Source organism: Mus caroli, unplaced genomic scaffold (genome assembly GCF_978045245.1).
Source record: "Mus caroli unplaced genomic scaffold, Mus_caroli_1 scaffold_7, whole genome shotgun sequence".
Lineage (NCBI taxonomy): Eukaryota > Metazoa > Chordata > Mammalia > Rodentia > Muridae > Mus > Mus caroli.
Window position 1 is genome coordinate 20559759 of NW_028227262.1, and position 23870 is coordinate 20583628.

General features: G+C 42.7%; 1 protein-coding gene across 1 annotated transcript in view; it reads left to right on the top strand.

Moving 5' to 3' along the window:
• The window catches only part of LOC110295811 (alpha-2-macroglobulin-like protein 1), a 41609-nt gene that overhangs the window by 13367 nt on the left and 4372 nt on the right, over positions 1-23870 (top strand). The window contains exons 13-30 of the mRNA XM_085839860.1: positions 215-269; positions 1033-1178; positions 1709-1858; positions 6127-6297; positions 7002-7149; positions 8607-8709; positions 9389-9617; positions 10276-10405; positions 12817-12935; positions 13628-13679; positions 14827-14910; positions 15818-15994; positions 17350-17431; positions 18217-18373; positions 19488-19568; positions 20841-21006; positions 21703-21914; positions 23038-23247. Coding sequence (XP_085695986.1) covers positions 215-269; positions 1033-1178; positions 1709-1858; positions 6127-6297; positions 7002-7149; positions 8607-8709; positions 9389-9617; positions 10276-10405; positions 12817-12935; positions 13628-13679; positions 14827-14910; positions 15818-15994; positions 17350-17431; positions 18217-18373; positions 19488-19568; positions 20841-21006; positions 21703-21914; positions 23038-23247 — 2472 coding nt within the window. The remainder of the gene's footprint in view (positions 1-214; positions 270-1032; positions 1179-1708; positions 1859-6126; positions 6298-7001; positions 7150-8606; positions 8710-9388; positions 9618-10275; positions 10406-12816; positions 12936-13627; positions 13680-14826; positions 14911-15817; positions 15995-17349; positions 17432-18216; positions 18374-19487; positions 19569-20840; positions 21007-21702; positions 21915-23037; positions 23248-23870) is intronic.

Genomic DNA, 23870 nt, shown 5'->3' on the forward strand with positions numbered 1-23870 from the left:
CGGGCACGCGAAGCCACTGCCTCTCACATGTATTAGATAGCTTCACAGAACTTTGTTTCTTCCTTGTTCTGGCCCAACATGTATGAAGTTCCCTCTTAATATTTGTTTGAGGAAGCTACCTTGTTACAGGACAGAATGAGCACTAGGTTAGCCCGTGAGGACGTGATATGATGCAAGTTCAGTACTCAGACTGAATCTTCTCTGTCTGGCACAGGTGATGGTGAGAGGAGGTATCTCCCGCAGCGGACAGAAGCAAGTCAGAGTTCAAGGTGGACACTATGCCCTTGCTTTGGAATACATACCCTATCTCCATACTTCCTACAAGTTCAGATGAGCCCTTATTTCCACGGGCAGTTGGAGGGCAGTAGGTAGCATGACCTGAGGTAGCACTGAATAGTTAGAAAAAGGCGATTGTTACCTTTCTATCATTACTCTAGTTTGTTTTCTATTGCTGTGATAAACCCTAGCCAAAAGCACCTTCAGGGGAAAAAAAAGGTTTATTTCATCTTAGACTTCAGGTAACAGTCCATCATGGAGGGAAGTTAGAGAGCAGGAATTCAAGACAGGAACCTAGAGGCAGAAACTGGAGCGGAAACCATGAAGGAGCACTGTTGACTGGCTTGTTCTTGATGGCTTGCCCAGCCTGCTTTCTTACATGCCCTAAGTCTGCCTGTCCAACCCACAGGCTAGGCCCTCCATATCTATCATTAGTCAAGAAAAGGTCCACAGGCCAATCAGACAGAGGCAGTTCCCTAATTGAAGTTTCCTCTTCCCAGCTGACTCTAGTTTATATCAAGTTGACAAAACTTGGCTGCACCCATTAGTCAGTTAATCGTGTACACTGTAGAATAGTGATGTCTAAGGCAGTCCTACCATAGTATCTTCATCTGTGAATATGTCCCCTCTTTACTTGCATCTGAGCAAGGCCCAGGTCATTTCTCTATCCACACACAATTCCCCTTCATCTAAGCAAACCCAGAGAGACAAACGAGCGCCAGCACACTGTCATCTGGGAACTGCCTGTTTCCACAGCCTGGAATGGGAACTTCTCTTTCCCAATCAGCATCAATGCTGATCTGGCGCCATCGGCTGACCTGTTCGTCTACACCCTCCACCCTAGCGGGGAAATTGTTGCGGATAATGTCAGGCTCCAGATCGAGAAGTGCTTTAAAAACAAGGTGATGTTTCCCTTATCAGCAGAGTGGGTGTTTTGCTTCCTGCTTCCTCCTTTTAAAGTTTCGTTCTTACTTGAATTTATTTGGTGCATATGTGTGTGCGCATGCGCACATGCATCCATGCCTGCGAAGTGAGTGCGTGAAGATCAGAGGACAGTTTGCAGGATTCCATTCTCTCCTGCCACGGTTCTGGCTGGATAGACCTCAAGCTGTCAACCTTGATAACAAGCATTCTCACCCACTGTCCCATCACTCCAGCCCTGTCTCTGTCTGGGCCCCTCATGATCCTTACATAGTAATCTTACAGTTAAATTACCAACAAATGAGTCACGAAGAGTTATCTTGCTGATGCCTGGTCATAACAAGCTGGGGGAGTTTGGGAGACTGAAAGATATCCCCACAGGGAACTGGGAATGGGCAGGAAAATGTATGTACAGAAATCGGTCAGGATTTGTTTGGGAAGACAGGATTTATTCAAGCTTTCTTCGCATGTAATTGTCTCTACCCTCATTACGACCCTTCTTCCACCTCAGGTTAGCTTAAACTTCTCCCGGGAGAAGGACCTACCCGGCTCTAACACCAGTGTTCATCTTCAAGCAGCCCCTGACTCCTTCTGTGCCCTGCGAGCAGTGGACAAAAGCGCCCTTCTTCTGAACCCCGGACAAGAAATGACACCTGAGAGCGTAAGCAGCATTGTTCCCCAGTGTCCCCAAGCTGTGTGGCTGCAAGCCCTGCCCTTCCTAGGATGCTTTTACTTGGGACAGGACATGTTGGAAGAATCAAGTCTTTACTTCTGTGCGCTTTTCTCAGTTATTAGCATGGGTTAATAACTATGTGAGTTTTCCATCTGGCATTCACAGCGATACAGAACTCTATACATAATTATAGCAAGTTAAAAACTCTAAAACAAAGCCGGGCGTGGTGGCGCACGCCTTTAATCCCAGCACTCGGGAGGCAGAGGCAGGCGGATTTCTGAGTTCGAGGCCAAGCCTGGTCTACAAAGTGTGCCAGGACAGCCAGGGCTATCTAAGTTGGTCTCTATGTTCTTTGACAATGTCCAATTATGTCCTAAATATTAACTAATCTCCTGGCCCAGGAGGACCCAAGCCTGACTTTACTTTCTTTGTACCAGCCTTGAAAACTGATTTTGTTTTTCAGGAAGCCTTGTTCCTTGAGTATGAGATATTTATCTAGTTCATCTTTTTTTTTTTTTAAATACATATTCTCCAGTTGACATGTTACCTCTGCTCAGGTGACATGAGTCACTGCCCTTATCCCGGACTGCATTTCTATTTATTCTGTTTATTTCTCTGTCTTACATTCCATTGGTTTGTCTTTTCCAATGTCAGTCCCACAGTTTTAATGATAGAGATTAATTTTGGGTGAGAATGGACTCCTTTGGTCGGATAACCCCACCCATCTCAACTCCAGGTCACCCCTTGCTCTTCTAGTTGATTCTCAATATCCAACTTACTTCTAACTTCTCTAGCTCCAGGGCAGAAAGCTAACTGGTATTTTTACTGTGATTACATGGGATTTACAAATTAACTTCAGTGTTGCCCCCTAATGGGGGAATATTCCAACTCAGAATTGTAAAGTGGCTTTTTTTTTTTCTGAGTATAATTTTTCTGTTACTCATGAATTACATTTTAAACAGTTTTCTTATGAAAACTTTTTATTTGTTCACAAGTGTGTCTGAATAACTCTGTTGCTGTTGTAAACAAGGTTTTTTTCCACTGTTTATTCTATTGTTATTTATGAGCCTGTCAGCTGTTTTGCACAATAATTTACATTTTGCTAACTTGCTACGTTCCTTGGTTAATTGACTTATATTTTTCATTGGTTCTCTATTTCCCTGTATTACAATGTTGCCATCAAATAGGAAGTTTTCTTTTTCTCACCCTCCCTCCCTATCCCTCCTCCCTCCTTCCTCCCTCCCTTTTTCTCTCTTTCCCTTCCTTCCTCCTTTTCTTCATTCCTTCCTCCATCCCTTCTTTCCTTCCTTCCTTCATCCCTTCCTCCCTTCCTTCCTTTCCCCTTTCATTCCTTCCTCCCTTCTTTCCTTCCTCCCTTTCTCCCTTCTTCCTTTCCTCCCTCTCTTTCTCTGCTTTCTTCCTCCCTTCCTCCCTCCCTCCTTCCCTCCCTTCCTCCCTTCCTCCCTTCCTTCCTTCCTTCCTCCCTTCCCTCTTTCCTTCTTTCCCCCACTTGCTTCCTTCCTTTTCATTGCACGCCTCTGTTCTCTCTTTGCCTGATTCCAGCACAGAATTACACTATGGGGACAGTAGCATCCTCACCTTGGCCTATCTTTACAAAGAGAGAAACATGAGCTCCTAGTGACTTGTGAATAACCAGCTCTGCTACATTTCTTAAGAGAATAAGATAAAATACTTTATTATTTTATGTGTATGAATATACATATATGCACACTGGAAATCGAATCCAGGTTCTCTGGAAGGGCAGCCAATGCTCCTAACCTGCTGCTGCCTCTGGGTGCTGACATTAAAAGTCTAGGTCATCACACACAGCTTTGAAATTTTATTGTAGTGATTTTCTCGAGAATAGTATAGCTTCATTTTTTTATTGTTTAACCATGAATCCCAGCCAGTCATTCTAAGTAATAGCCAGTGACCCTAGCCAGTGACAAGCTCTTTCTCACCTTAAAGTTGATCTTTCCTTCCTTCCTTCCTTCCTTCCTTGGGAGAACACATCCTGCTTACAGCCGTGTTTCTCTATTGCTCCCTGAGCTATCCCAGTTTCCAGGTCACCTTTCAGGTACATGAAGCATATTCTCAGCTAACTTCCTCAAAAGGGCATAAGAATCCCATCACATCTTCATACTCAGAATCGTTTTTCTAAAGTCTCCACAAAGAAGCTGGGCGAACACCTGTGACATCAGCACTTGAGAGGCACAGGCAGGAGGATCAGGGGTTGAAGACCAACCTCAGCTGCATGAGACATGTTTAAAAAAAAAAAAAAAAAACCCAAACAAACAAAAAAAACAGGGCTGGAGAGATGGCTCAGCAATTAAGAGCACTGACTGCTCTTCCAAAGTCCTGGGTTCAATTCTCAGCAATTACATGGTGGCTCACAAACATCTGTAATGGAATCCGATGACTTCTGGTATGTCTAAAGATAGCTACAGTGTACTCATATACATTAAATAAATAAATATTTTTTAAAAACAAACAAAGCTAACAACCAACAAAACCTTTTAAAAATAAAGAACATTGCCTTGATATGTGGGAGATGGGGTATATGACTATTAAATTTGGGGCCTGTATTTTTCTTTAGGTTTCTTGAAAACCCTGCTCTCTTGTACCTCACTGTGCTGTCAGACTAACTTATTCTCTCTGGTAGGTTATTTGGCCTTCTTGTCTGGAGGCCTAGAGGGTTTGGTTTTTATTTCCCGGAATATATTTAAACTAAAATTTTAGTAAGGTATCTCTTAGGATTTATTGGGGGAGGGGGTAGAATCCAAAGCTTAGTCTGCATTGTTACTTTAAAATTAAGTTTGTTGATTTCTTCCCTTTCTTGAAAATTTTCACACATGTGTTAGCTCACTTCACAGGTGCTCAAACTCTCCAGTTTGCCTGTGGCCTGCTTCCATTCTTTCTTACTTTCTCTTTTGTTTTCTATTTCTCTTCTAGAAGCTGGGTGTGCTGGGTGTGGTGATGCACATCTGTAATCTTTTTGCTTGGGAGGCAGACACAGGGGAATCAGGAGTTCAAAGCCACGACGAGCCCTTGCCTCAACAAACAAACAATGGCTGATTTCTGTCTGTCATTTTTCTCTTAGGCTTTTTAGCCTTTAGAATTCATTTCTGATGTGTCCATCTTCTGAGTTCATTCTCAATTATTTCTTCCTTGGTTTTGCCTATTTTTATACTTCCTTTGTTAAATGTCTGATTCATGATCTTTTAAAATACCTTTGCATATCCATTTGCGAATATCCCCTTTATTCCAAAATATCTGAGAATTCTTTCATTAGTTGATTATTTGGACTGAGCTGTTTCAGTAATTAAACCATGTCCTCTGTTTTATCCTGTTCCATCCTTCCCTCCCTTAAGTGCCGTGTCTCTAAGGGTTGTTGATCTTCTCTATTGACACCACTATTTCCCCCACCTGATACCCACCTGATAACCCCCACCCATGCCAGTCATGTTTTTGTGCAAATGGAAGCAGCCCCTTCATTTCAAGCCCTTCCCTCTTACTGGGAGCTAATGTGTCCAGGGAAGATGGTTCCTAGTTTAACATGAGTTGTTGGAGTGTTTTTACATGGAATGAATTTGGTTTGATTTTTTTTTCCTGATCCCTTCATGTCATTCTCCTTCCATGAATGTAGTTTCCTAAGCTTTCCTTCAGTTTTACATATTCTCAACTTTTCTCACAGTCATTCAGAGCTTGGTGCCCATAATTCTACCAACAACTGAAAGATTACAGGAGTAATCACTGTCCCTTCTAACCGTAAAAGTATAAGTGGTTGATCTCACTCCTTGTTCACTTTTTGATTGGAGCACATCCATTGCACGTAGTACTGGGCGTCATAAGAATGGTTTCCTATGAATATATGAAGTCCTTTGGCTGCTTGTCCGTTGCTTGATGCGATATTTTATCTGGAAGGTTTTAGTTCATTAATACTTAGTTTCAGGCAGCTGACTTCATTCTCCAGGCACTCCAGAAACTCTATTACTTTACTTCAGGCAGTTATCTGTGGGCTAGGCTTTGGAACAACCAAGAGTTCTCCATGACCTTTCTTATTTGCTATCCCCAAACCTGCACTATCGGCCAGAAAAGTTTGCAAATAACATTAACTACACAAAACAATATTGGTCTCCTCGTTTGAATTTTTGGAAAGTTGACTCCGTAGTAAATGGTCATGACACGAATTTTCCAATCTTATAGTTATGCAAGGAGTGCTTCACGTCACCAAGGATCGTACCTTCTCCTCCTAGGTGTACTTCACGCTCCCGTATATCTATCAATATGGCTATTTCTACAATGGTCTCAACTTGGATGATCAGCAAGCAGAGCCATGCATTCCTCAGAAGAACTTGTTCCACAATGGACTGTATTATACACCTACAAGCAATATTTGGGATGGAGACCTCTCTAATCTTCTCAGTGTAAGATCACAGATGAGTCTGTAAAACATTTCCTCTTGTAGCTTTAGAGGTCCTGGCCCCGTCTCTCTCACACTATAGAGTCTCTCAATACTGTGCTGACAAAGTATCTTTTAAAAAGAGATGTTCATCCTGTTGACTTTTTTTTCTTTTTGCTGAAAAGAAGTTGTATGGCTAGAATCATGGGACTCTGATGAGATGGGATCCAATTTCTTGCAATATATCTTATGTATCAATAATTAAACCAAGAAAATAACTTACAGTCTAAAGTCCACATAAAAGGAGGCTGCCAGCTACATGTGCTCAGGGGCCATGCAAGGGTCTTTATGATCAGAATCATTGTGGATGAAGAAGAGGACACTGAAATAAACAGGTTTAGTTCAAGTCCGAGTTCTGCTGATTAATGCATGTGCGCTGTGTAGACATGCATGTGCATGTGAGCATGCATGTTTGCTGTTAACTAAGACAGCGATGGTGCTGATTTCTTATATTCCCTTAAGCATAAATAGAAAAAATGGAGATATTAGCACATTAATATTATTATTAATAATAATAGAAAGAGCAATTATTGGAGACTTGATTTCTGTGATCCTGAATCCTAGCTGCACAGAAAATATGCGCAGTTATTGTCTGGATGTTAGGACAGTAGACTTCTCATAATTCTCTCAAGAAAGCAATGTATAATTTTTTATGTCTTTCTCTGAAAGAACATGGGTCTGAAAATCTTTACAAATCTCCGTTACCGGAAACCGGAAGTGTGTTCATCCCAGGAAAACCAGCCCTCGCTGAGGACATTCGATCACCCAAATGAACGGATAATGATGTACGGTGGTGGCGCCCCACCTTCTTCTGCCTGTGGGTAATCTAGAACTTCCCAATGGAGTGGTATTCAATAGGATCCTTTGGACTTCGTGTTTGTAAGATTAAAAAAAATCCATGCAAAGCAAAGGCTTAGAGACGATTGAGGATGATTTGAGGCAAGAACTAGACTTTCTGCAGTTCAGCAAGGCAGGCTGGGAATGTTTTTGGTGATAAAGAATGCTTAGCTTCTAATAGAAAAGGAAGTCTAGGTTTTGCTTCTTTTTTACATTTTTGTTTGTTTGTTTGTTTTTGTTTTTCGAAACAGGGTTTCTCTGTGTAGCCCTGGCTGTCCTGGAACTCACTCTGTAGACCAGGCTGGCCTCGAACTCAGAAATCTGCCTGCCTCTGTCCCCCAAGTGCTGGGATTAAAGGTGTGCGCCACCACCGCCTAGCCTTTTGTTTGTTTCTTAAGACAGCAATCTTACCCCATACCTCAGGCTGGCCTCAAATTTTTTATATAGTCAAGGATGACCTTGAACGTCTGATTGTCCTGACTCCACCTCTCAGATACTGGGGTCTGAAAGCATATGTCGCCATGCACAGCTCAATGGTTACCATTTTGGTGTAGAAACACTAAGCCCATCATATGTAGCCTATAGGCCACTCCTATAAAGGAATATGTTCTGGAGAATTACAAGTATTAATGGCACTAAAAAACATAAGCAAAACTAGTGCCAGTCAGCAGAGTTAGCAGGTACCAGCATGTCAGACAAGAGTCTGTGAGGACATTTGATTCATCCCGACTTGTCTGTAGGTGATGTGTTGTTTCTAGTCGCTTTTAAACAAATATTGAAATTTGAGCACCGAAAGAGTGATACCTCGGTTGAGATTTGAATTTATGAGAAGGTAAGAGCTCATCTAAAAGCCGGGCGTGGTGGTGCACGCCTTTAATCCCAGCACTCGGGAGGCAGAGGCAGGCAGATTTCTGAGTTCGAGGCCAGCCTGGTCTACAGAGTGAGTTCCAGGACAGCCAAGGCTACACAGAGAAACCCTGTCTCAAGAAAAAAACAAAACAAAACAAAAAAACAAAAAACCTCATCTAAAGGGACTGGGAGATGATTGGGTGGGTACACTGCCTGCTGTGCAGCTGTGAGGACCTGAGTTTGGTCCCTAGCACCCGCGTAAGTGCCAGGTATGCCAGTGCACACCTGTCACCCTAGTGCTCAGGAGCATCAACAGGTGATCTCCAGGGATTCTTGGCTGGCCATTCTAGCTGACACAGCGAGGTGCAGGTTCAGTGAGGCCCTGCCTCAAAACTTAAGATGGAAAAGCAAGGAAGGAAGACATCTGAAATCGACCTGTGTCGTCCACTGGTACCTCACTGGTGGTCACATGCCACTCATGTGAACATGTGCACACATGTACACGTACATGCTCACACACGCAAGCATTTATTTGCCTCTCTCTCTCTCTCTCTCTCTCTCTCTCTCTCTCTCTCTCTCTCGTTTTAGTTCATGACTCTGTGGACAGCATCAGCCATGCAAAAGTGGCCATCAAAGAGACAGTGAGGACAAACTTCCCCAGGACATGGATATGGAACCTCGTCAGTGTAGAGTGAGTTTTATTTTTCCATGCTTCTTAGTGCTTTTTCCTTAAACAGACTTCTCCCTTTTGTAGCTCTATCTCTATTTTTTTTTGGTTTTTTTGTTTTTGTTTTTGTTTGTTTGTTTGTTTGTTTGTTTTTCGAGACAGGGTTTCTCTGTATAGCCCTGGCTGTCCTGGAACTCACTTTGTAGACCAGGCTGGCCTCAAACTCAGAAATCCGCCTGCCTCTGCCTCCCGAGTGCTGGGATTAAAGACGTGCTCCACCACGCCTGGCCTCTATTTTTTTTTTCTTTTGATTTGTTAACTTTTATTCCTGGGCAATAAATTAGTGGAGTTTTTGGTTTTTCTTTTGTTTTAAAACAAAACATAACAGAACATTGTTCACTTGTCCATCCTGACACCTGCTTGATGGTTAGTTTGCTAATTTGTTTCGGCAAAGTGTCACTTTTCCACCAAGACCTTCACTTCCATGCATTTCGTGCAGGAACTATCTATATGCTACCTCATTTATTTTTTTTTAAAGGGTATTCATAGAAACATGGTGTTACTAAGTTTCTCCTCCACAGACATCACATGAAGGACATGTACCTAACGCCTTACCTAAACATTTTCCAAACCTCCGATCCCTTTCGTTGTGTGTGTTCTGCATAGTCTCGGGTTCCCATTCACCGACAGCCTGTCTTCTCAGTTCCTCAGGCTCAGCAAATGTCTCGTTCCTGGTCCCCGATACCATCACCCAGTGGGAGGCCAGCGCCTTCTGTGTCAATGGCAATGCTGGGTTTGGCATTTCACCCAAAGTCTCCCTACAGATCTCCCAGCCCTTCTTTGTGGAAGTTACCTCACCCTTTTCCGTTATTCGAAGTGAAGAGAGTGACATGGTTGTCACTGTCTTCAACTACCTGACTACATGTGTAGAGGTAAGGCACCTCCTTTGATCTGGAAACAAAAAATCCAGCAAAGCTAAATCATTCATTACCTTTTTACCAAATAGCACCATAGCTTCTCTATTAACAAATGAAAACACATACTGTAAAGAAGTCATTTCTTTCTATAATCTTTAGAAATAACTATTTAAAATTTTAATTTTATTTTCTGTGTAGGATTGTTTTACCTACATGTGTGCCCAAGCACCATGTACATTTCTGGTACCCACAGAGGTCAGAAAAGGACATCAAATCCCTTGAACTGCAGTTATGGATGGTTGTGAGCCGCCACATGGGTGCTGGGAACTGAACCCCAGCCCCCTGCAACAGCAGCCAGTGCTCTTAACTGCTAAGTGAACTCTGTGAGCCCAGAAACAACCGTTTTTAAATCACAACAATGACTTGAAATTCTAGTGAGAATAAGATTTTGTGATGATGCCCATTCTGCTGTTCTGTGAGCTTGTGCATAAGCCCTTGGGCATCGTTTCATTTTACTAAGTTAAAATAGAATCTTCTTAAGATGACAAATATGAGCTTCTTCTTTGAAGACATCAAAGAAACCACTGTTCAATACGTTGTAGGATTTAAATCAAAGCGTGGGGAAGAGAGAGAATTTAAAATGCTACCCCTGTGGCCATTACTTTGTTTTTAGATTTCTGTTCAGTTAGAAGCATCTGAGAATTATGAAGCAAGCATCAACACCCAGAGTAACACTGACAGTGAAGTCCTCCAGGCTGGAGAACAGAAAACATATGTCTGGACCATTATTCCAAAGACACTGGGTAAGCAGCTGTGTCGGTCTTTCATGGATTGACCACGTTTTATCAACCTTTGTTTTCCTTAGACTTTCCAAAAAAACATAATTTTCTTTGGCATCCTATTTTTAACTTCCTTTATTCATTTCTCTATATTCCAAATTCTTATAATGCAATTTATTTATTTAAAAAGACTTTGTTTTATTTCTATGTATATGCATGTGCCTGGATGGATGGATGGATGGATGGATGGATGGATGGATGGATGGATGGATGGATGGATGTCTCCATGTTCATGCAGGCACACAGGGAACCCAGAAGAGTGTGTTCCACTGGAACCTGAATTATAGATGGTTTTGAGCTACATGACATTAGGACTGGGAACCAAATCCAGGTCTTCTGCAAGAGCAGCAAGTGCTCTTAACCCCCGAGCCCTCTCTCCGGCCCCATAGCTCCTTACTATCAACACTCTGTGAAACAGATCTCCATTCATTCACATAGAAATTATAATAAGATTAAGTGGTGGCATGAACACTAATTTGTGTGATTTGTCAACTCCACACATCATATCTCAAATGAAGACCATGTTTTGTTTTGTTTTGTTTTTATTAATCATTCCATCAGTTTACATCTCAAATGATGTCCCCCTTCCCAGTTACCCCTCCACAAACCTCCCATCCCACCTTCGTCCTCCCATCCTCCCTCCCCTTTGCCTCTATGAGGGGTGCTCCCTCCTCCCACCCTCTCCTGCCTCACCGCTCCAGAACCCCCCCCCCCCAATGCTGGGGCATCAAACCTCCACAAGACCAAGGGCCTCCCCTCCTATTGCTGTCAGACATGACCATCCTCTGCTGCATATGTATCTGAAGCCATGGGTCCCTCCCTGAACACTCCTTGGTTCGTGAAGACCATGTTTCCTTAATGCTACCCTGATTTTTACAATTGCTGCTTCACCTGACATTCACACAAAATGCCAGTTTTACAAACATTTCTCCTCAGCCACAATCATTAATTATGAGAGTCACTAGAATTTTTTTTTTTTTAACTAAATGTACTAAACAGGCCACCAGATACCAAAAATACCAATCGTTGAGTGAGGAGCAAGTACTGAGAACTTAGCTTTAGTGCCTAGCCATTTAGAAAAGTAACTTTAGAAGTCTCTGGCTGCTGATATAAAAGAAGGAGAAAGTTTAAAAGTTTAATGAACCAGAAACTTTTAAAACCTATGTCGTGAAAAGTATTTTATTTCATATTCTATATTCATTGTATTATTACATCAGTGAGAACTAAAAGATTTTTTTAAGTTCAGCTGTCATAGTGATTCACCTCAGAGCATTTTTCTACCACACTCAAACTTTCTTCATTTTTATGCACTATAAGATCTTCAAGTATCTCACTCTGGAAAGTGAGGCAGAATCCTGCACTCGCTGCTGCATTTTTGTGGCACTCAAAGGCTTTGCAAAGCAAAGAAAGAAATAAGCAAAACCCACAACAAAGAAACAGGAACAATATGTTGGTTGTGTGTACAGCACACAGATGATGTTAAGCCTTGCAAATAAGCTTTACCAATCCTCCAATTTCTATAAACAAGGACACAGGAGATCAGTTTTGATTACATACTGTGATACCACAGAGATCGAAATCAACAAATTCCTTGCCAGCGCTCAGTTTGTATCTGGTGGCCCTTGTGCTGTATTATATTTTACTATTTCTCTTTGATCGTAGGAAACATTAGAAACCCCAGTTATTACCAGGTGTGGCGGTGGTTTTCTTTGATCCTGGGAAACATTAGGAACCAGGAATGTTGTTGCACACCTTTAGTTCCAGTCCTCAGGAGGAAGAGGCTGGCAGAGCTCTGTGAACTCTAGACTTGGTCTATATAGTGAGCTCTAGGCCAGCCAGGGCTACATGGTGAGACCCTATCTCAGGGAAAAAAAAAAAGGAAGGAAAGAAGGAAGGAAGGAAGGAAGGAAGGAAAGAAGGAAAGAAGGAAGGAAAGAAGGAAGGGAGGGAGGGAGGGAGGGAGGGGGGAGGGAGGGAGGGAGGGAGGGAGGGAGGGAGGGAGGGAGGGAGGGAGGGAGGGAGGGAGGGAGGGAGGAGGGGAGGAAGGGAGAGGAACGGAACTGGCAGCTTTCTGATGTTGTGCTATTCAATGTCATTCTGTAAACAATGTCAAGGTGGTGGTACAGGTTCATAAGACATTATCTTTCTTAAAATTTATAAGTTCTCAGGGAATAACTGACTAACTTATTGCATGGAATCCTGAAACAAGTAGAACAAGACATATTGCCTTATCTCCAGGCAGGAGAATAGGCAGGTAGTTTGATCTAAACTTTCATGTGATGGTAAAAGCTGGCTCATCCCATTCAAGATATGATTGATCCACCTGATGTATCTCCCACTGGAGAGGTGATATTATGCTTGGCAATATTTTCCAGGTAAAGTAAATGTCACTGTAGTGGCTACATCCAAACAGAGCAGTGCTTGCCCAGATGACGCCAGTAAGGAGCAAGATGTCCACTGGAAAGACACTGTAGTCAAAACCATGCTGGTAGAGGTATGTAAGTGTGAAGTACAAAGTTCTTTCTGGCAGGAAACAGTGTCTAAGAAATAAACTAACACATTGTTCTTAAAATGCTTAGTTGACTTAGGGCACAAGTCTTCCATCTTGAACATATTGCATTATTATGCATACATCCTTTCTTTAACCAGTGCCTCAGCCCTGACTGGGCACGTAGCTCAGTGAGTAAGTACTTGCCTAGCTTGTGCAAACACCTGGGTTCTGTTCTCAGCACCTCCAAACCCAAGCAACAAACAGAGCCTCATCAAGGACGATGAACCCCCTTAAAACATACTTTCTTATTTCTTGACTATCTTCTTAGTACGCAGCAGCCTGTGGCTGTCCCCACCCCCACCCCCTTTTAACTGACCCTCAAGTCCAAGAGACAAAATCTTATCGTGCTCTATGCTTTAAACAGTTCCTGACATCCTCAATACAAAAACCAATGGAGCAGTTTAAAGTGTCACTCAGTGACAAGGGTTATCCTTGCACAACCTACAGGAGCAGAAGGCCTGAGGGTTATGTAGTGTACAGAGACTTCTACCTAGGAAGGACAGGGACAGTGAATGGCTCTCAGGAACAACTGAGTCAGGCGTACCTATGAGAACTGATGTTTGGTCTCTTTTCCTTTATGGAAAAAAAATGATCCAACTTATTATTTTGTTCTTGTTTTGTTTACTTCCTAACAGGCTGAAGGTATTGAAAAAGAAGCAACCCAAAGTTTCCTCATCTGCCCAAAAGGTAAGAGGGCTCTCCCCGTGATCACTTGTCCTAGAGAAAGTTGTAAGCGTGGCAGATATGCTTTCTCAGCCTATGCACAAGCCACGAGCCACAAGCCACGAGCCACAAGCCACGAGCCACAAGCCACGAGCCACAAGCCACGAGCCACAAGCCACGAGCCACAAGCCACGAGCCACAAGCCACGAGCCACAAGCCACGAGCCACGAGCCACGAGCCACAAGCCACGAGCCCACTTGCCATGCAGATGCATTTTAATTTCCTCTTACGAGTTTTACTTCCCGTTTTGTCTTTGTTGTATAATTTTTAGCGAGCAAGACATATATTTATGAATTTTGTTTGTCTAATGAGATTAGTTTTCCACGACCTATCTTCCCCATCTTCTACATTTTGGTCTCTTTGTTCATATAATTGTCTCACAATCTTGGCCAATGGAAAACCCAGGCTTTTGTTAGATAACACTAACACAATGGTTGCTCTTATACTCTTGGTATGAAACAGTCTGTAGACTCACTACTGGCCCTCAGTTACCAGATTTGTGGCCATCGTGAGTACTGTTTGAGCCAGTTGCAGGTGTTTGTAACCTGACCTTAATGTTTACTCACCCTTTGAGCATCCCTTCTATAGGCTGTGAGTCTTATAGCTTCTATTTTTCCATGCACAATTTAAGCACTGAACTGAGGAAAAAAATAAAGACCACTGTCTAAAACAAAGAATACATCATTTTCTGAGTATGTTGATATTTTAAATTAGCTCAAATTCTCAGTTTAGTTTTAAAATTTTCATTACATTCGTGTGTGTGTGTGTGTGTGTGTGTGTGTGTTCACATGCATGTGTATCTGTTGTGTGTGCTCATGTATAGAGTGTACATGTATATACCATTGGGGAGGTAGAAGTCAAAGGACAATTTGCAGGAGTTGTTCCTTCCGTCTACCATTGGATCCCTGGGATTGAACTCAGATCATCAGGCTTGGTGGCACATGCCATTACCCTCTGAGCCATCTCACTGGCCCAGAGTCGCAATTTCATTTTGCCTAATAAGTAAAACTAACTGACAGGCTGTTCCTTCTAATATTGCTGCTCCAAAAATCTGCTGCTGTGACTTGAGGAAGGGAGTCTTTGCAATGTGTGTATGGATGTGTTCTTTCAGGTACCAAAGCCTCAAAGCAAACACTTCTGGAATTGCCAAGCAATGTAGTAGAAGGCTCGGTCAGATCCTTTGTCACCATTGTGGGTGAGTTTATTGACTTCTGTGTCATAGTGATTTGAAAATCTTACTTGAGGTGATCTATAAAAAGTCCTAACATAACAGAATGGAGGTATTTTCATAAGCTATCATGGGAGGCATTGTGTTTAGACCGTCCTTTCTGCCTGTTTCCATGTGGGATCTGAAGGCATGCAGCTTTCAGACCTGCATCTCTATGAAGCACTTGCACTGGAGGGTAATGGCAGATGCTCAGGAAACAGGAGACCCTGTTGTAACCTGCACATATGAATGCCTCTTGGAGATTATGATATGTTGTGATACTGGGAATTTTCTCATTAAAGAGAGAGAGATGTTCCCTAAGAGTAATTTGTCTATCATCAACACTCAAACCTGTAGAAGAGGAATGGGTTATAGTTTACATTTCATCAGGCCAGTATCTCAAAACACAAATTAGAAGCAAGCCAGCAAACGAGCACACTTCCAACACTTCCTCTTTGCTCTGGAAATGAAAATTTTCAAAACGTTTTCATCCCCAAAGCCCCTCTAATTCAACACTTCAGAACCACCTCCTTCTAGAGTTCCTCTAGGAAACTTGGTTTGTTTATGTGTTTTATTTATTTTAAGTTATGTATATAGGGGGCAGTATATGCACATAAGTGTAGTGTCCACAAAGGCCTGAGACACTGATTTCCCCCTAGATGTGGAGTTAGAGGCAGAAGGGAGCCACCCAATATGGATGCTAGAATCTGAATTTGGGTCTGCTTCAGGAGCATCAAGGGCTCTTAACCATGGAGCCACCTCTCTAGCCTCCTATTAACACGTTTTAGAGTGAACTTTAAATGATTTCCTATTCCCACCATGCCCTGCGGTTATTAGTGCTGAGGCAGTGACCTGGCATTAGTATAAGTGTCTGACTCTCCCTTTCTGCCTTTAGGGGACATTCTGGGAGTCGCAATGCAGAATCTGGAGAGCCATCTCTACACGCCCTATGGGTGTGGTGAACAGAATATTGCCCAGCTAGCATCTAATGTTTACATACTTGACTACCTGAAAGCTACCAACCAGCTGACAGAAGAAGTCAAATCTAAGGCTCAGCATCTCTTATCCAATGGTGAGAGGGTTAAGTCGTGTCCACCCACAAAGGTGAAATCAATTGCAACCAATATCAAAACACGATCAGTCTTACTCTGGGGACCCCTGGTGAGACAAGAGTGGACATTTAGGACCTCTGAATCCTAGCTGTGTGTTCTTTCTTTCTTTAAAACCTCTGCTCATTATTTAGCCTCCTGACGTCGAACTGTAGTTTCAAATTTTGAACTCATCTTTATCTTTAAATTTTCTTTATTCATACATGCATACAACACAGTGTGGTCATACCCATCCCTACGTCTCCTTCAGCTTCCACCTTACCCTCCCCAACATGGCCCCTCCAAGTTTTGTAGTTTTTACTTTTATAACCCACCCATTCCAGATAGCACAGTCCATATGCGCATGGTATAGGGCCCTCTCCTGGAATAGAAGGAGATGGCCACACCCTCAGTAAACAATGTGTCCCCCACCTGCGGCAAACACTCACTACCAATAGCTCCTTAACACAGAGCTGAGCCTGGAAATCCTCTACCCCCATCTATGCCAGGGTTTTGACAGGCTTGGTCTTCTGTAGGCCTTGTACAGGCAACCATAACTCATATGAGATCACAGTTGTAATGGTCATGTCACACTCTGGAGACAGCATTCCACAGCACACGCCCATCTCCCATCATCGGGCTCTTGCAATCTTTCTGTCTCCTCCTCTGAGATGTCCCCTGGACCTTGACAGTCACAGAGTTAATATCAATGAATTTGTAAATGTGTCATAGTTACCATACTATCTTGTTTGTTGTTGCTGGGAACAGTGTCTGAAAATGAGTCATTCATCAGCCCGTAGACCTACCTGCTTGGCTGAGTTCCAAACAGTGATGGGATTGAATCTGAATGTTGAGAGAGGCATACAAGCGACATTAAAATGGGATATTGAGGACAAGTCCAGGAGGAAATGCACTTTGGGTTTTCCTCATAGGAAGGTAAAACTGAGTGAAGTAAAATAAACTTAGGGGAAGGTACTGATTGCTAAGTACAGTTTAGAGCCAGCTTTAGGTACTGATTGCTAAGTACAGTGCAGAGCCATAACCTTAAGGGAAGGTACTGATTGCTAAATATAGTTCAGAGCCAGCTTAAGGTACTGATTGCTAAGTACAGGACAGAGACATAACCTTAAGGGAAGGTATTGATTGCTAAGTGCAGGGTGTAGCCAGCTTTTAAGTAAGGCATTCTCTCTCTACACAGAGCTGAACAACCTGGAGTTTCAGGGACCAACACTGAAGTGGTCACAGTAGCCCCGCCCAGGTCTTGTATTTACCCAGTGTGTTTCAGGCTTCTCCTTCTCTCCCAGGCTAAGACACAGCTTCCTGCTCTGTTGTGGTTTAGGTTACCAGAATCACTTGTCTTTCAAAAACTATGATGGGTCCTACGACGTGTTCTGCCAGAGCAACCAGGAAGGGAGCACATGGTGAGCAATTAAAACTTTATGTTCCCCAAGGGGAGGGGGCTCTCCAAGGAGAAGGAGAGGGAGCAATGGGGGTGGGGGAGGGGTTGTAAGGATGAGACTGGGAGGAGAGAAGCCAGGGGAGCTGTGATCGGGATGAACATGAATTCAAAAATAGAAATAAGGAAGAAAAAGAAAGAAAGAAATTGGGGAGAAAGCCCTTTGTTTTCAATAATATAAGTTATTTTCTAAACAGGACTAGCAAGAAGCTGAGAGAAGCCAGGGCTCAGGGAGGGATTTCCCAGCCAAGCAGGTTTTGAAAATAAAACCCACTGCAAACACTCATTACCAATAGCCTGATGCAGCAGTATCCCCATAGTCTCACGAACTTGCTTGGCTGTCTGATCATTTAGTGACAGCTTTCTGTGATGACACAGCGTATGAGCTCCATGGCAAGTGTCACATCTTACTCTGTACCTCTCAGTCTCATTTAGATACTGGAAAGGGGAACTAGAAGGCCCCATAGTGTCCTAGTTCTAGACCATACCAGTCCTGTTTCTGGGCATGTGTAATCAAATGGACTATACTGCCAGAACCTTTGAGTGGCCAAAATCCACCTGCTCTATTTTCTACAGATTTGCTGTTCATCATATTTTACTGACCCCAATGAAAGGGCCACTGTCAATCAAGACTAGTTAACTGTCAACATTAGACAAGTATGAATGCTTTACCAAAGGGAACAGCGCTGGTAAACCTGTGGCGTGGTGACATCTTCACTCTAACGTTTACTTTGATGGTCCCCATTACAGGCTCAGTGCCCTTTCTTTCAAGACAATTGAGAAAATGAAGGAATATATTTTCATCGAAGAGACAGTCCCCAAACAGACGTTAATCTGGCTTGTAAAGAAACAGAAATCAAATGGATGCTTTAGAAGGGACGAGAAGCATGTCAACACAGCTCAGGAGGTACGGGGACTCACGAGGAGGCTTTATTCCCCAGTTTCTCTGATCAGCCTCTGCTGCCTTCCCTCCTCTGGAATGCATCATCCTTGGGGATGCCACACCTTCTGAGTCAGCTGTAGTCACAGGTCTCTCTTGTGTGTGTCACGTGTGTCCTCTCCGCGAACATTTGTCCTGCTTCGTGAATGTTTAACCAGAGCCTGGACAGAAGCCTGCATACGTCTTTTGTTCAGTCTGGCTTCTGCAATTATTAAACTGGGAGGAGGAAGGGAAAGGGACTCAGTAGAGAGAGAAAGCACCGGGGAATTCAGAGTTAGACAATGCATGGAAGGGAGACAGAGTTGAGTATCTGAGGAATTTCTTTCCACGTCTTAGTCCTGAGGTTCAAATCAAGGTCTCAGATAGAAAATAAGAGATAATTTATTCTGAAGCCAAGCATGAGAGACCATGGTCCAGGAACACAGATTTAGGTCACTCCAAATTCCATGTTGCAAATTTTTGGGGGGTAAGATTTCTTTTTAAGTACAAGAACCAATAAAGTCGTAACTCTGAGAACTTTTCAAATACATTGATTACCACTAAGTAATCACAGCAAAGCATGAGACTCAGGAGCTATTTGATGACACGCTTAGCCTTTTATCTGAGGAAACTAGGGATTTGTTAAATTAATACATTCCCAAAGGTTTTGTCTGCTAGTTACAGAGGGGAACAAGGAACTTAGGAGGTTAAAGACAGTTGAACTAGCTCTGGACCTGCAACATTCCAACCCCTGGACAACCACCTAGGTCTTTCATCTCCCTTCTGTCTCACCCTTCAGCAAAGTGTTTCTCTGCTTTGTTCAGATTAATGCCAAAGCAGCTACGTGGACTGCTTAGGATGCAAGCCAAACACCAGGCCACAGAATACTATGCTCAACATACATATACTTAAAATTGAATGTTAATGAGTCCCACCAGATAGCATGACTACTATTTACCTACTTTGAACAGTATACGCTAAAGTGTTTTTGTGACTAAGGTTGTTTGCTCAAGCACTTTTCCCTAGTTAGTCTCAATCCAGAGACATGGCTGTTGTACCGTGGTCTGCTCTCCTGACCGGCTTCCCGTCCCTTTGTTTTCAGGGCAGTGAGGGTGACCAGGAAGATATTGCGCTCACTGCATATGTCGTCGGGGTGTTCCTTGAAGTTGGACTCAATGCCAGCGTATGGATTCTCATCATCTCTGGCCTCCCTCTGCTGGATGCACCTTAGAGAGATTCTAGAATCAGGATGAAATCCTTAGACAGGATAAGATACCAGGACAGCATTTAGTTCATTACCATCCTTTAAACTGATGATGTCCAAAATTCTTTTGATTCACTGATACTTTTGATGGATAGAATTGAGATCCCCACCAGGTTGGATACACTCTTGAAAAAAACTAAGTTTTTCATACAATCTAGGCTATTTATATGTTCCTGGAAGTGCAGCCAGGAACTTCAGATTATGAACATCTGCTCTAGCAGGCATGATGGCACATTAGTGGTGTTCAGGACACCATGGCAAAAGGGTCATGACATTCGAGGCCACTCTTGCCTATTATAGCCTGACCCAGACTCAAAAGCAAATGTCACTGGAGAAGAATGTCTGTTCTCATTAAAGTCATAGTCTAGAAGTTTTTTTTCAAGTCACTAAAGCATTTTCAATATGGTTTCAACCCATGGCCCATCCATTTATCAAATCTGTTCCTAAAAGAGAAACTATGTATCTCCAGGGTCGTTAGTACACCTTCAAATGCAAACCTCTATTTAAAGCATGAAAGTGAAACATTTTACGTCTAAAAAACAATAATAACTATATGTGACCTGGGGAGTTAGGTCACTTACTAAAGTACTTACCTCACATGCACGAGGACCCGAGTTTGGTTCCTAGAACTCATGAACAAATGCAGGGAACGTGGAGGCACGTGCCTATCATCCTATTACTGAGAAAACAGAGAAAAGAGGATCTTGGGACTTGCTGGCCAGCAAGGCTAATAAAATTGGTGAGGTCCAGCTAAAGAGAGACATCTCAAATAAGGTAATCAGTGGTCTTCAGGTTGCCACCCAAATCTGTCCTCTGGCCACCATGACACATGCACACACACATGACTATGCACACACATACACATATATGTTTTGTGACATGAACGAAGTTTATATTATATCTAAAAGATTGCTGATTTGATGGCAAAGCACTTTACTCCTTAAATTTTGTTTCCCCTTTCTAAAATAGTAGTCCAAATTTATGTTGTTTTAAGATTATAGTGTGTGAATCTATATGATAGGTTTATTCATAAAAATAAAATATGTGAGTATATATGATAGATTTGGATGTGAAATGTGATTCAGGGATATAATATATACATTATAAGCAGAAGTTAGCTTAAGTATTCAGCAAACTCCTGAAATGTTGGGGTGTTACTTACAAGCATATCTTTCCCCCAACCCCAACTAGTTTCCTGCCCTCCGCAATGGTCTCTATTGCCTGGAAGAGGCATTTTCGAATGGTGTCACCGATGGCTACACGAAAGCTATTCTGGCTTATGTATTTGCATTAGCTGGGAAAGAACAGCAAGCGAAATCCTTACTCTCAACCCTGGACAAATCTGCTACAAAAACAAGTAAGTCTTATTACCAATTTGTCTCAGAGCCTACTGAGAGATCTGATTGAACCCTCCCTCCACCAAGCGCTTTGGCGTCTCCGGAACATGTCAGCATCTATGTCGTCAAAGATTACCAGATGACTTAATTTCCCTCTTTCTGTTTTCTACCGATTTTTCTCAGTGCATGAAGGAAAGGAAATTAAGCATGCTGCAGACAATAATTGCTTCTGAGACTACTTAACACTCTAAGGAGATGTCTGTCATATTTACTGCCCAGGGTCAGCCATAAGAAAATACCACAGACTGGTTGACTTAGAGAATGCTTTTCTCTCTAGAGGGTAGAAGTGTAAGATCCTGATAGCAGGAAGTATGGGCTCTTTGCCTGAAGTGGATGGCTTCTTCCTCTGCCTTTATGTCTGCCCTCTGTGTGTGAACACTCTTGGCTCCCTTTTATTTGTCCATATTCCATCTTCTCATAATCACCATCAAATTGGATCATGTACCATCTTAGGAAACTCATGTTAACCTTATCCCCTCTTTAAAGGTCCTGAAAGCTGGGGTCAAGGCTTCAGTGCATGCATTTAAGATTCAGGCCACAGCAGGAATCCAAAGAATAGAACCTGTCCCCTCTGAGTGGGTAACTTATAGGAGCTTGTTTTAAGGACTTGTGGAAACTCTTCGTATAGAGGCTGATTTTCACCCCCACTTCCTCAGATAATATGATATACTGGGAGAGAGATGAGAAACCCGAGACAGACAACTCTCCGTCATTCATTCCTTCGGCACTTTCTGGTGAGACAGAGAAGACGTGCTACGTGCTGCTGGCTGTCCTTTCCCAGGACACTCAGGACCTTGATTATGCCAGCAAGATTGTGCAGTGTCTTGCCCAGCGGATGAACTCCCATGGAGGCTTCTCTGCCATGCAGGTGATTGGCTGAGACAGGGTGCATGTTTTTAATGCAGAGGATGACACTCCAGACGATAATCATAATCGTCACAATAACAGCTTCTGAGGTGAAAAGCATTAGATATCCTCTTTAAAGATTTATGCATTTTGCTTTGTGTATGCGAATGCTTTGCATGTGTGTGCACCACATACATTGAATCACCTTGATCTGGAGTTAGAGATGCTTGTTAGCCACCCTGGGGGTGCTGGGAATCGCACTGAGGTCCTCTGCAAGAGCAACAGTGCTATTAACCATTGAGCCATGTCTCCAGCCCTCACATTTCATATTCTGAATCATATTCAGAATGTTTTAGCTGATGAATACTCATGGGCTCGTCCTTGTGTCTCAGACACTCTTGCGAGGGCACTCTCTTTTAGGTGATAAGTGGGAGTTTCCTTTTAAGGAATGCAGGCCGACTGCGTCTCCATTGCAGAGTAGAAAGCAGAATGGATGTCCAGGAGAGATTTTCTTCGTAAGAACAGAGTACTTAGATATCTGAATATCTATGATCTATGTACTGTAGATATCTGACGGTACAATAGTCAAAGCACTTGTCAATTTGGAATAGAGCTTCCTCTATGCTTCTGTAGTCTCTACATCAGAGAAAGCAAAAGTGGGAACAGAAAACAAGAAAATGAATGGCCATGAAGCCATGGGTGATCCCTTCCCTAACAGGGAGAACTGAAAGTCAGGGGAAATAGAGTTTCATGAGGACAACCCCCTTTTCTCTCCTCCTTTAAGGCTGAGTCCCCATGAGAGGACAGGGTGATGAATTTCCAAAGACTCCGTTTTTGATTGTTGTCCCTCTTTGAGAATAAGGAGACAGAAGTGTAGCCATCACACTGTGTGGTACCTTCACTTTCTGACTAGATTTGACATGATATCAGCAGTGGAGATGGTGATTTATTTAAAAAAAAAATCAGAAAACTAAAATCCAATTAATTTGCTAAAGACAATGAACTGACATCAGCTCACACAACAAAGCCACAACTGGTGTTTGTGGCATCGATTTGTGTCCTATTGGAAGTTTCGGGAATGTTTGTGGAGACTGATGGAAAGTTCGTGATCAACAATGGCTGACCTATACCACTGTTCTGTTCAGGACACCACAGTGTGCCTTCTCGCTCTAACCCAATACATGAAGTTAACCGGCTCTAACCCTCAAAATACCGTCACCCTGAGCTCAGAGGAGTCTGAGGAGGTTTTCTATGTTAACAGAAATAATCGTCTTCTGGTCCAGCACTCAAAAGTATCCAAAGGCCACCAACAATACACAGTGGATGTAGAAGGAGATGGATGCTCATTTATCCAGGTACTGGAAGCCTTCCTCACAGGAGAACTGAGCCTGTCTGTAAGAATCCAGACTAGTGTTCAGCTATGTGTGATGTGTTTTGTCATTTTGACTCTTCCTGTTCCCTGCTTCTCTCATATTTTTCTAATCAACAGCAGAAAATTCAACATACATGATAGAGAAGTTACTCACATTTTGATTATTTTTAAAGTTAACATTTAGGGACTGGAGAGATGATTCTGAAGTTAAGAACATTGGCTGTTCTTCTAGGGGATCAGGGTTCAATTCTGAGCAGCCACATGGTGGCCACAACTCCAATTCCAGGAGCTCTGATGCCTTCCTCTGGCCTCCGTCAGCACTGAACATCACTATGTGGCGCATAGCTGTGGGCAAAACACCCACACACATAAAATAAAATAAACAAATCTTTAAAAAAAATAGTAAAGTTGGCATACGGAGTAATAAATTTCCTGATAGCATTTTCATGCCCGCTTTGTTATTTGTCTTCCTTCCCTACTCCCATCACCACCTTTACCCCCTTTTGTTGAAGGACCACCCCATCAATATCCCCCTTCTGCTTTCATGTCATATGCACCCCACTATCTCCCCAAATAAGAGTTCTACTTTCCATTTCATAATGTTCT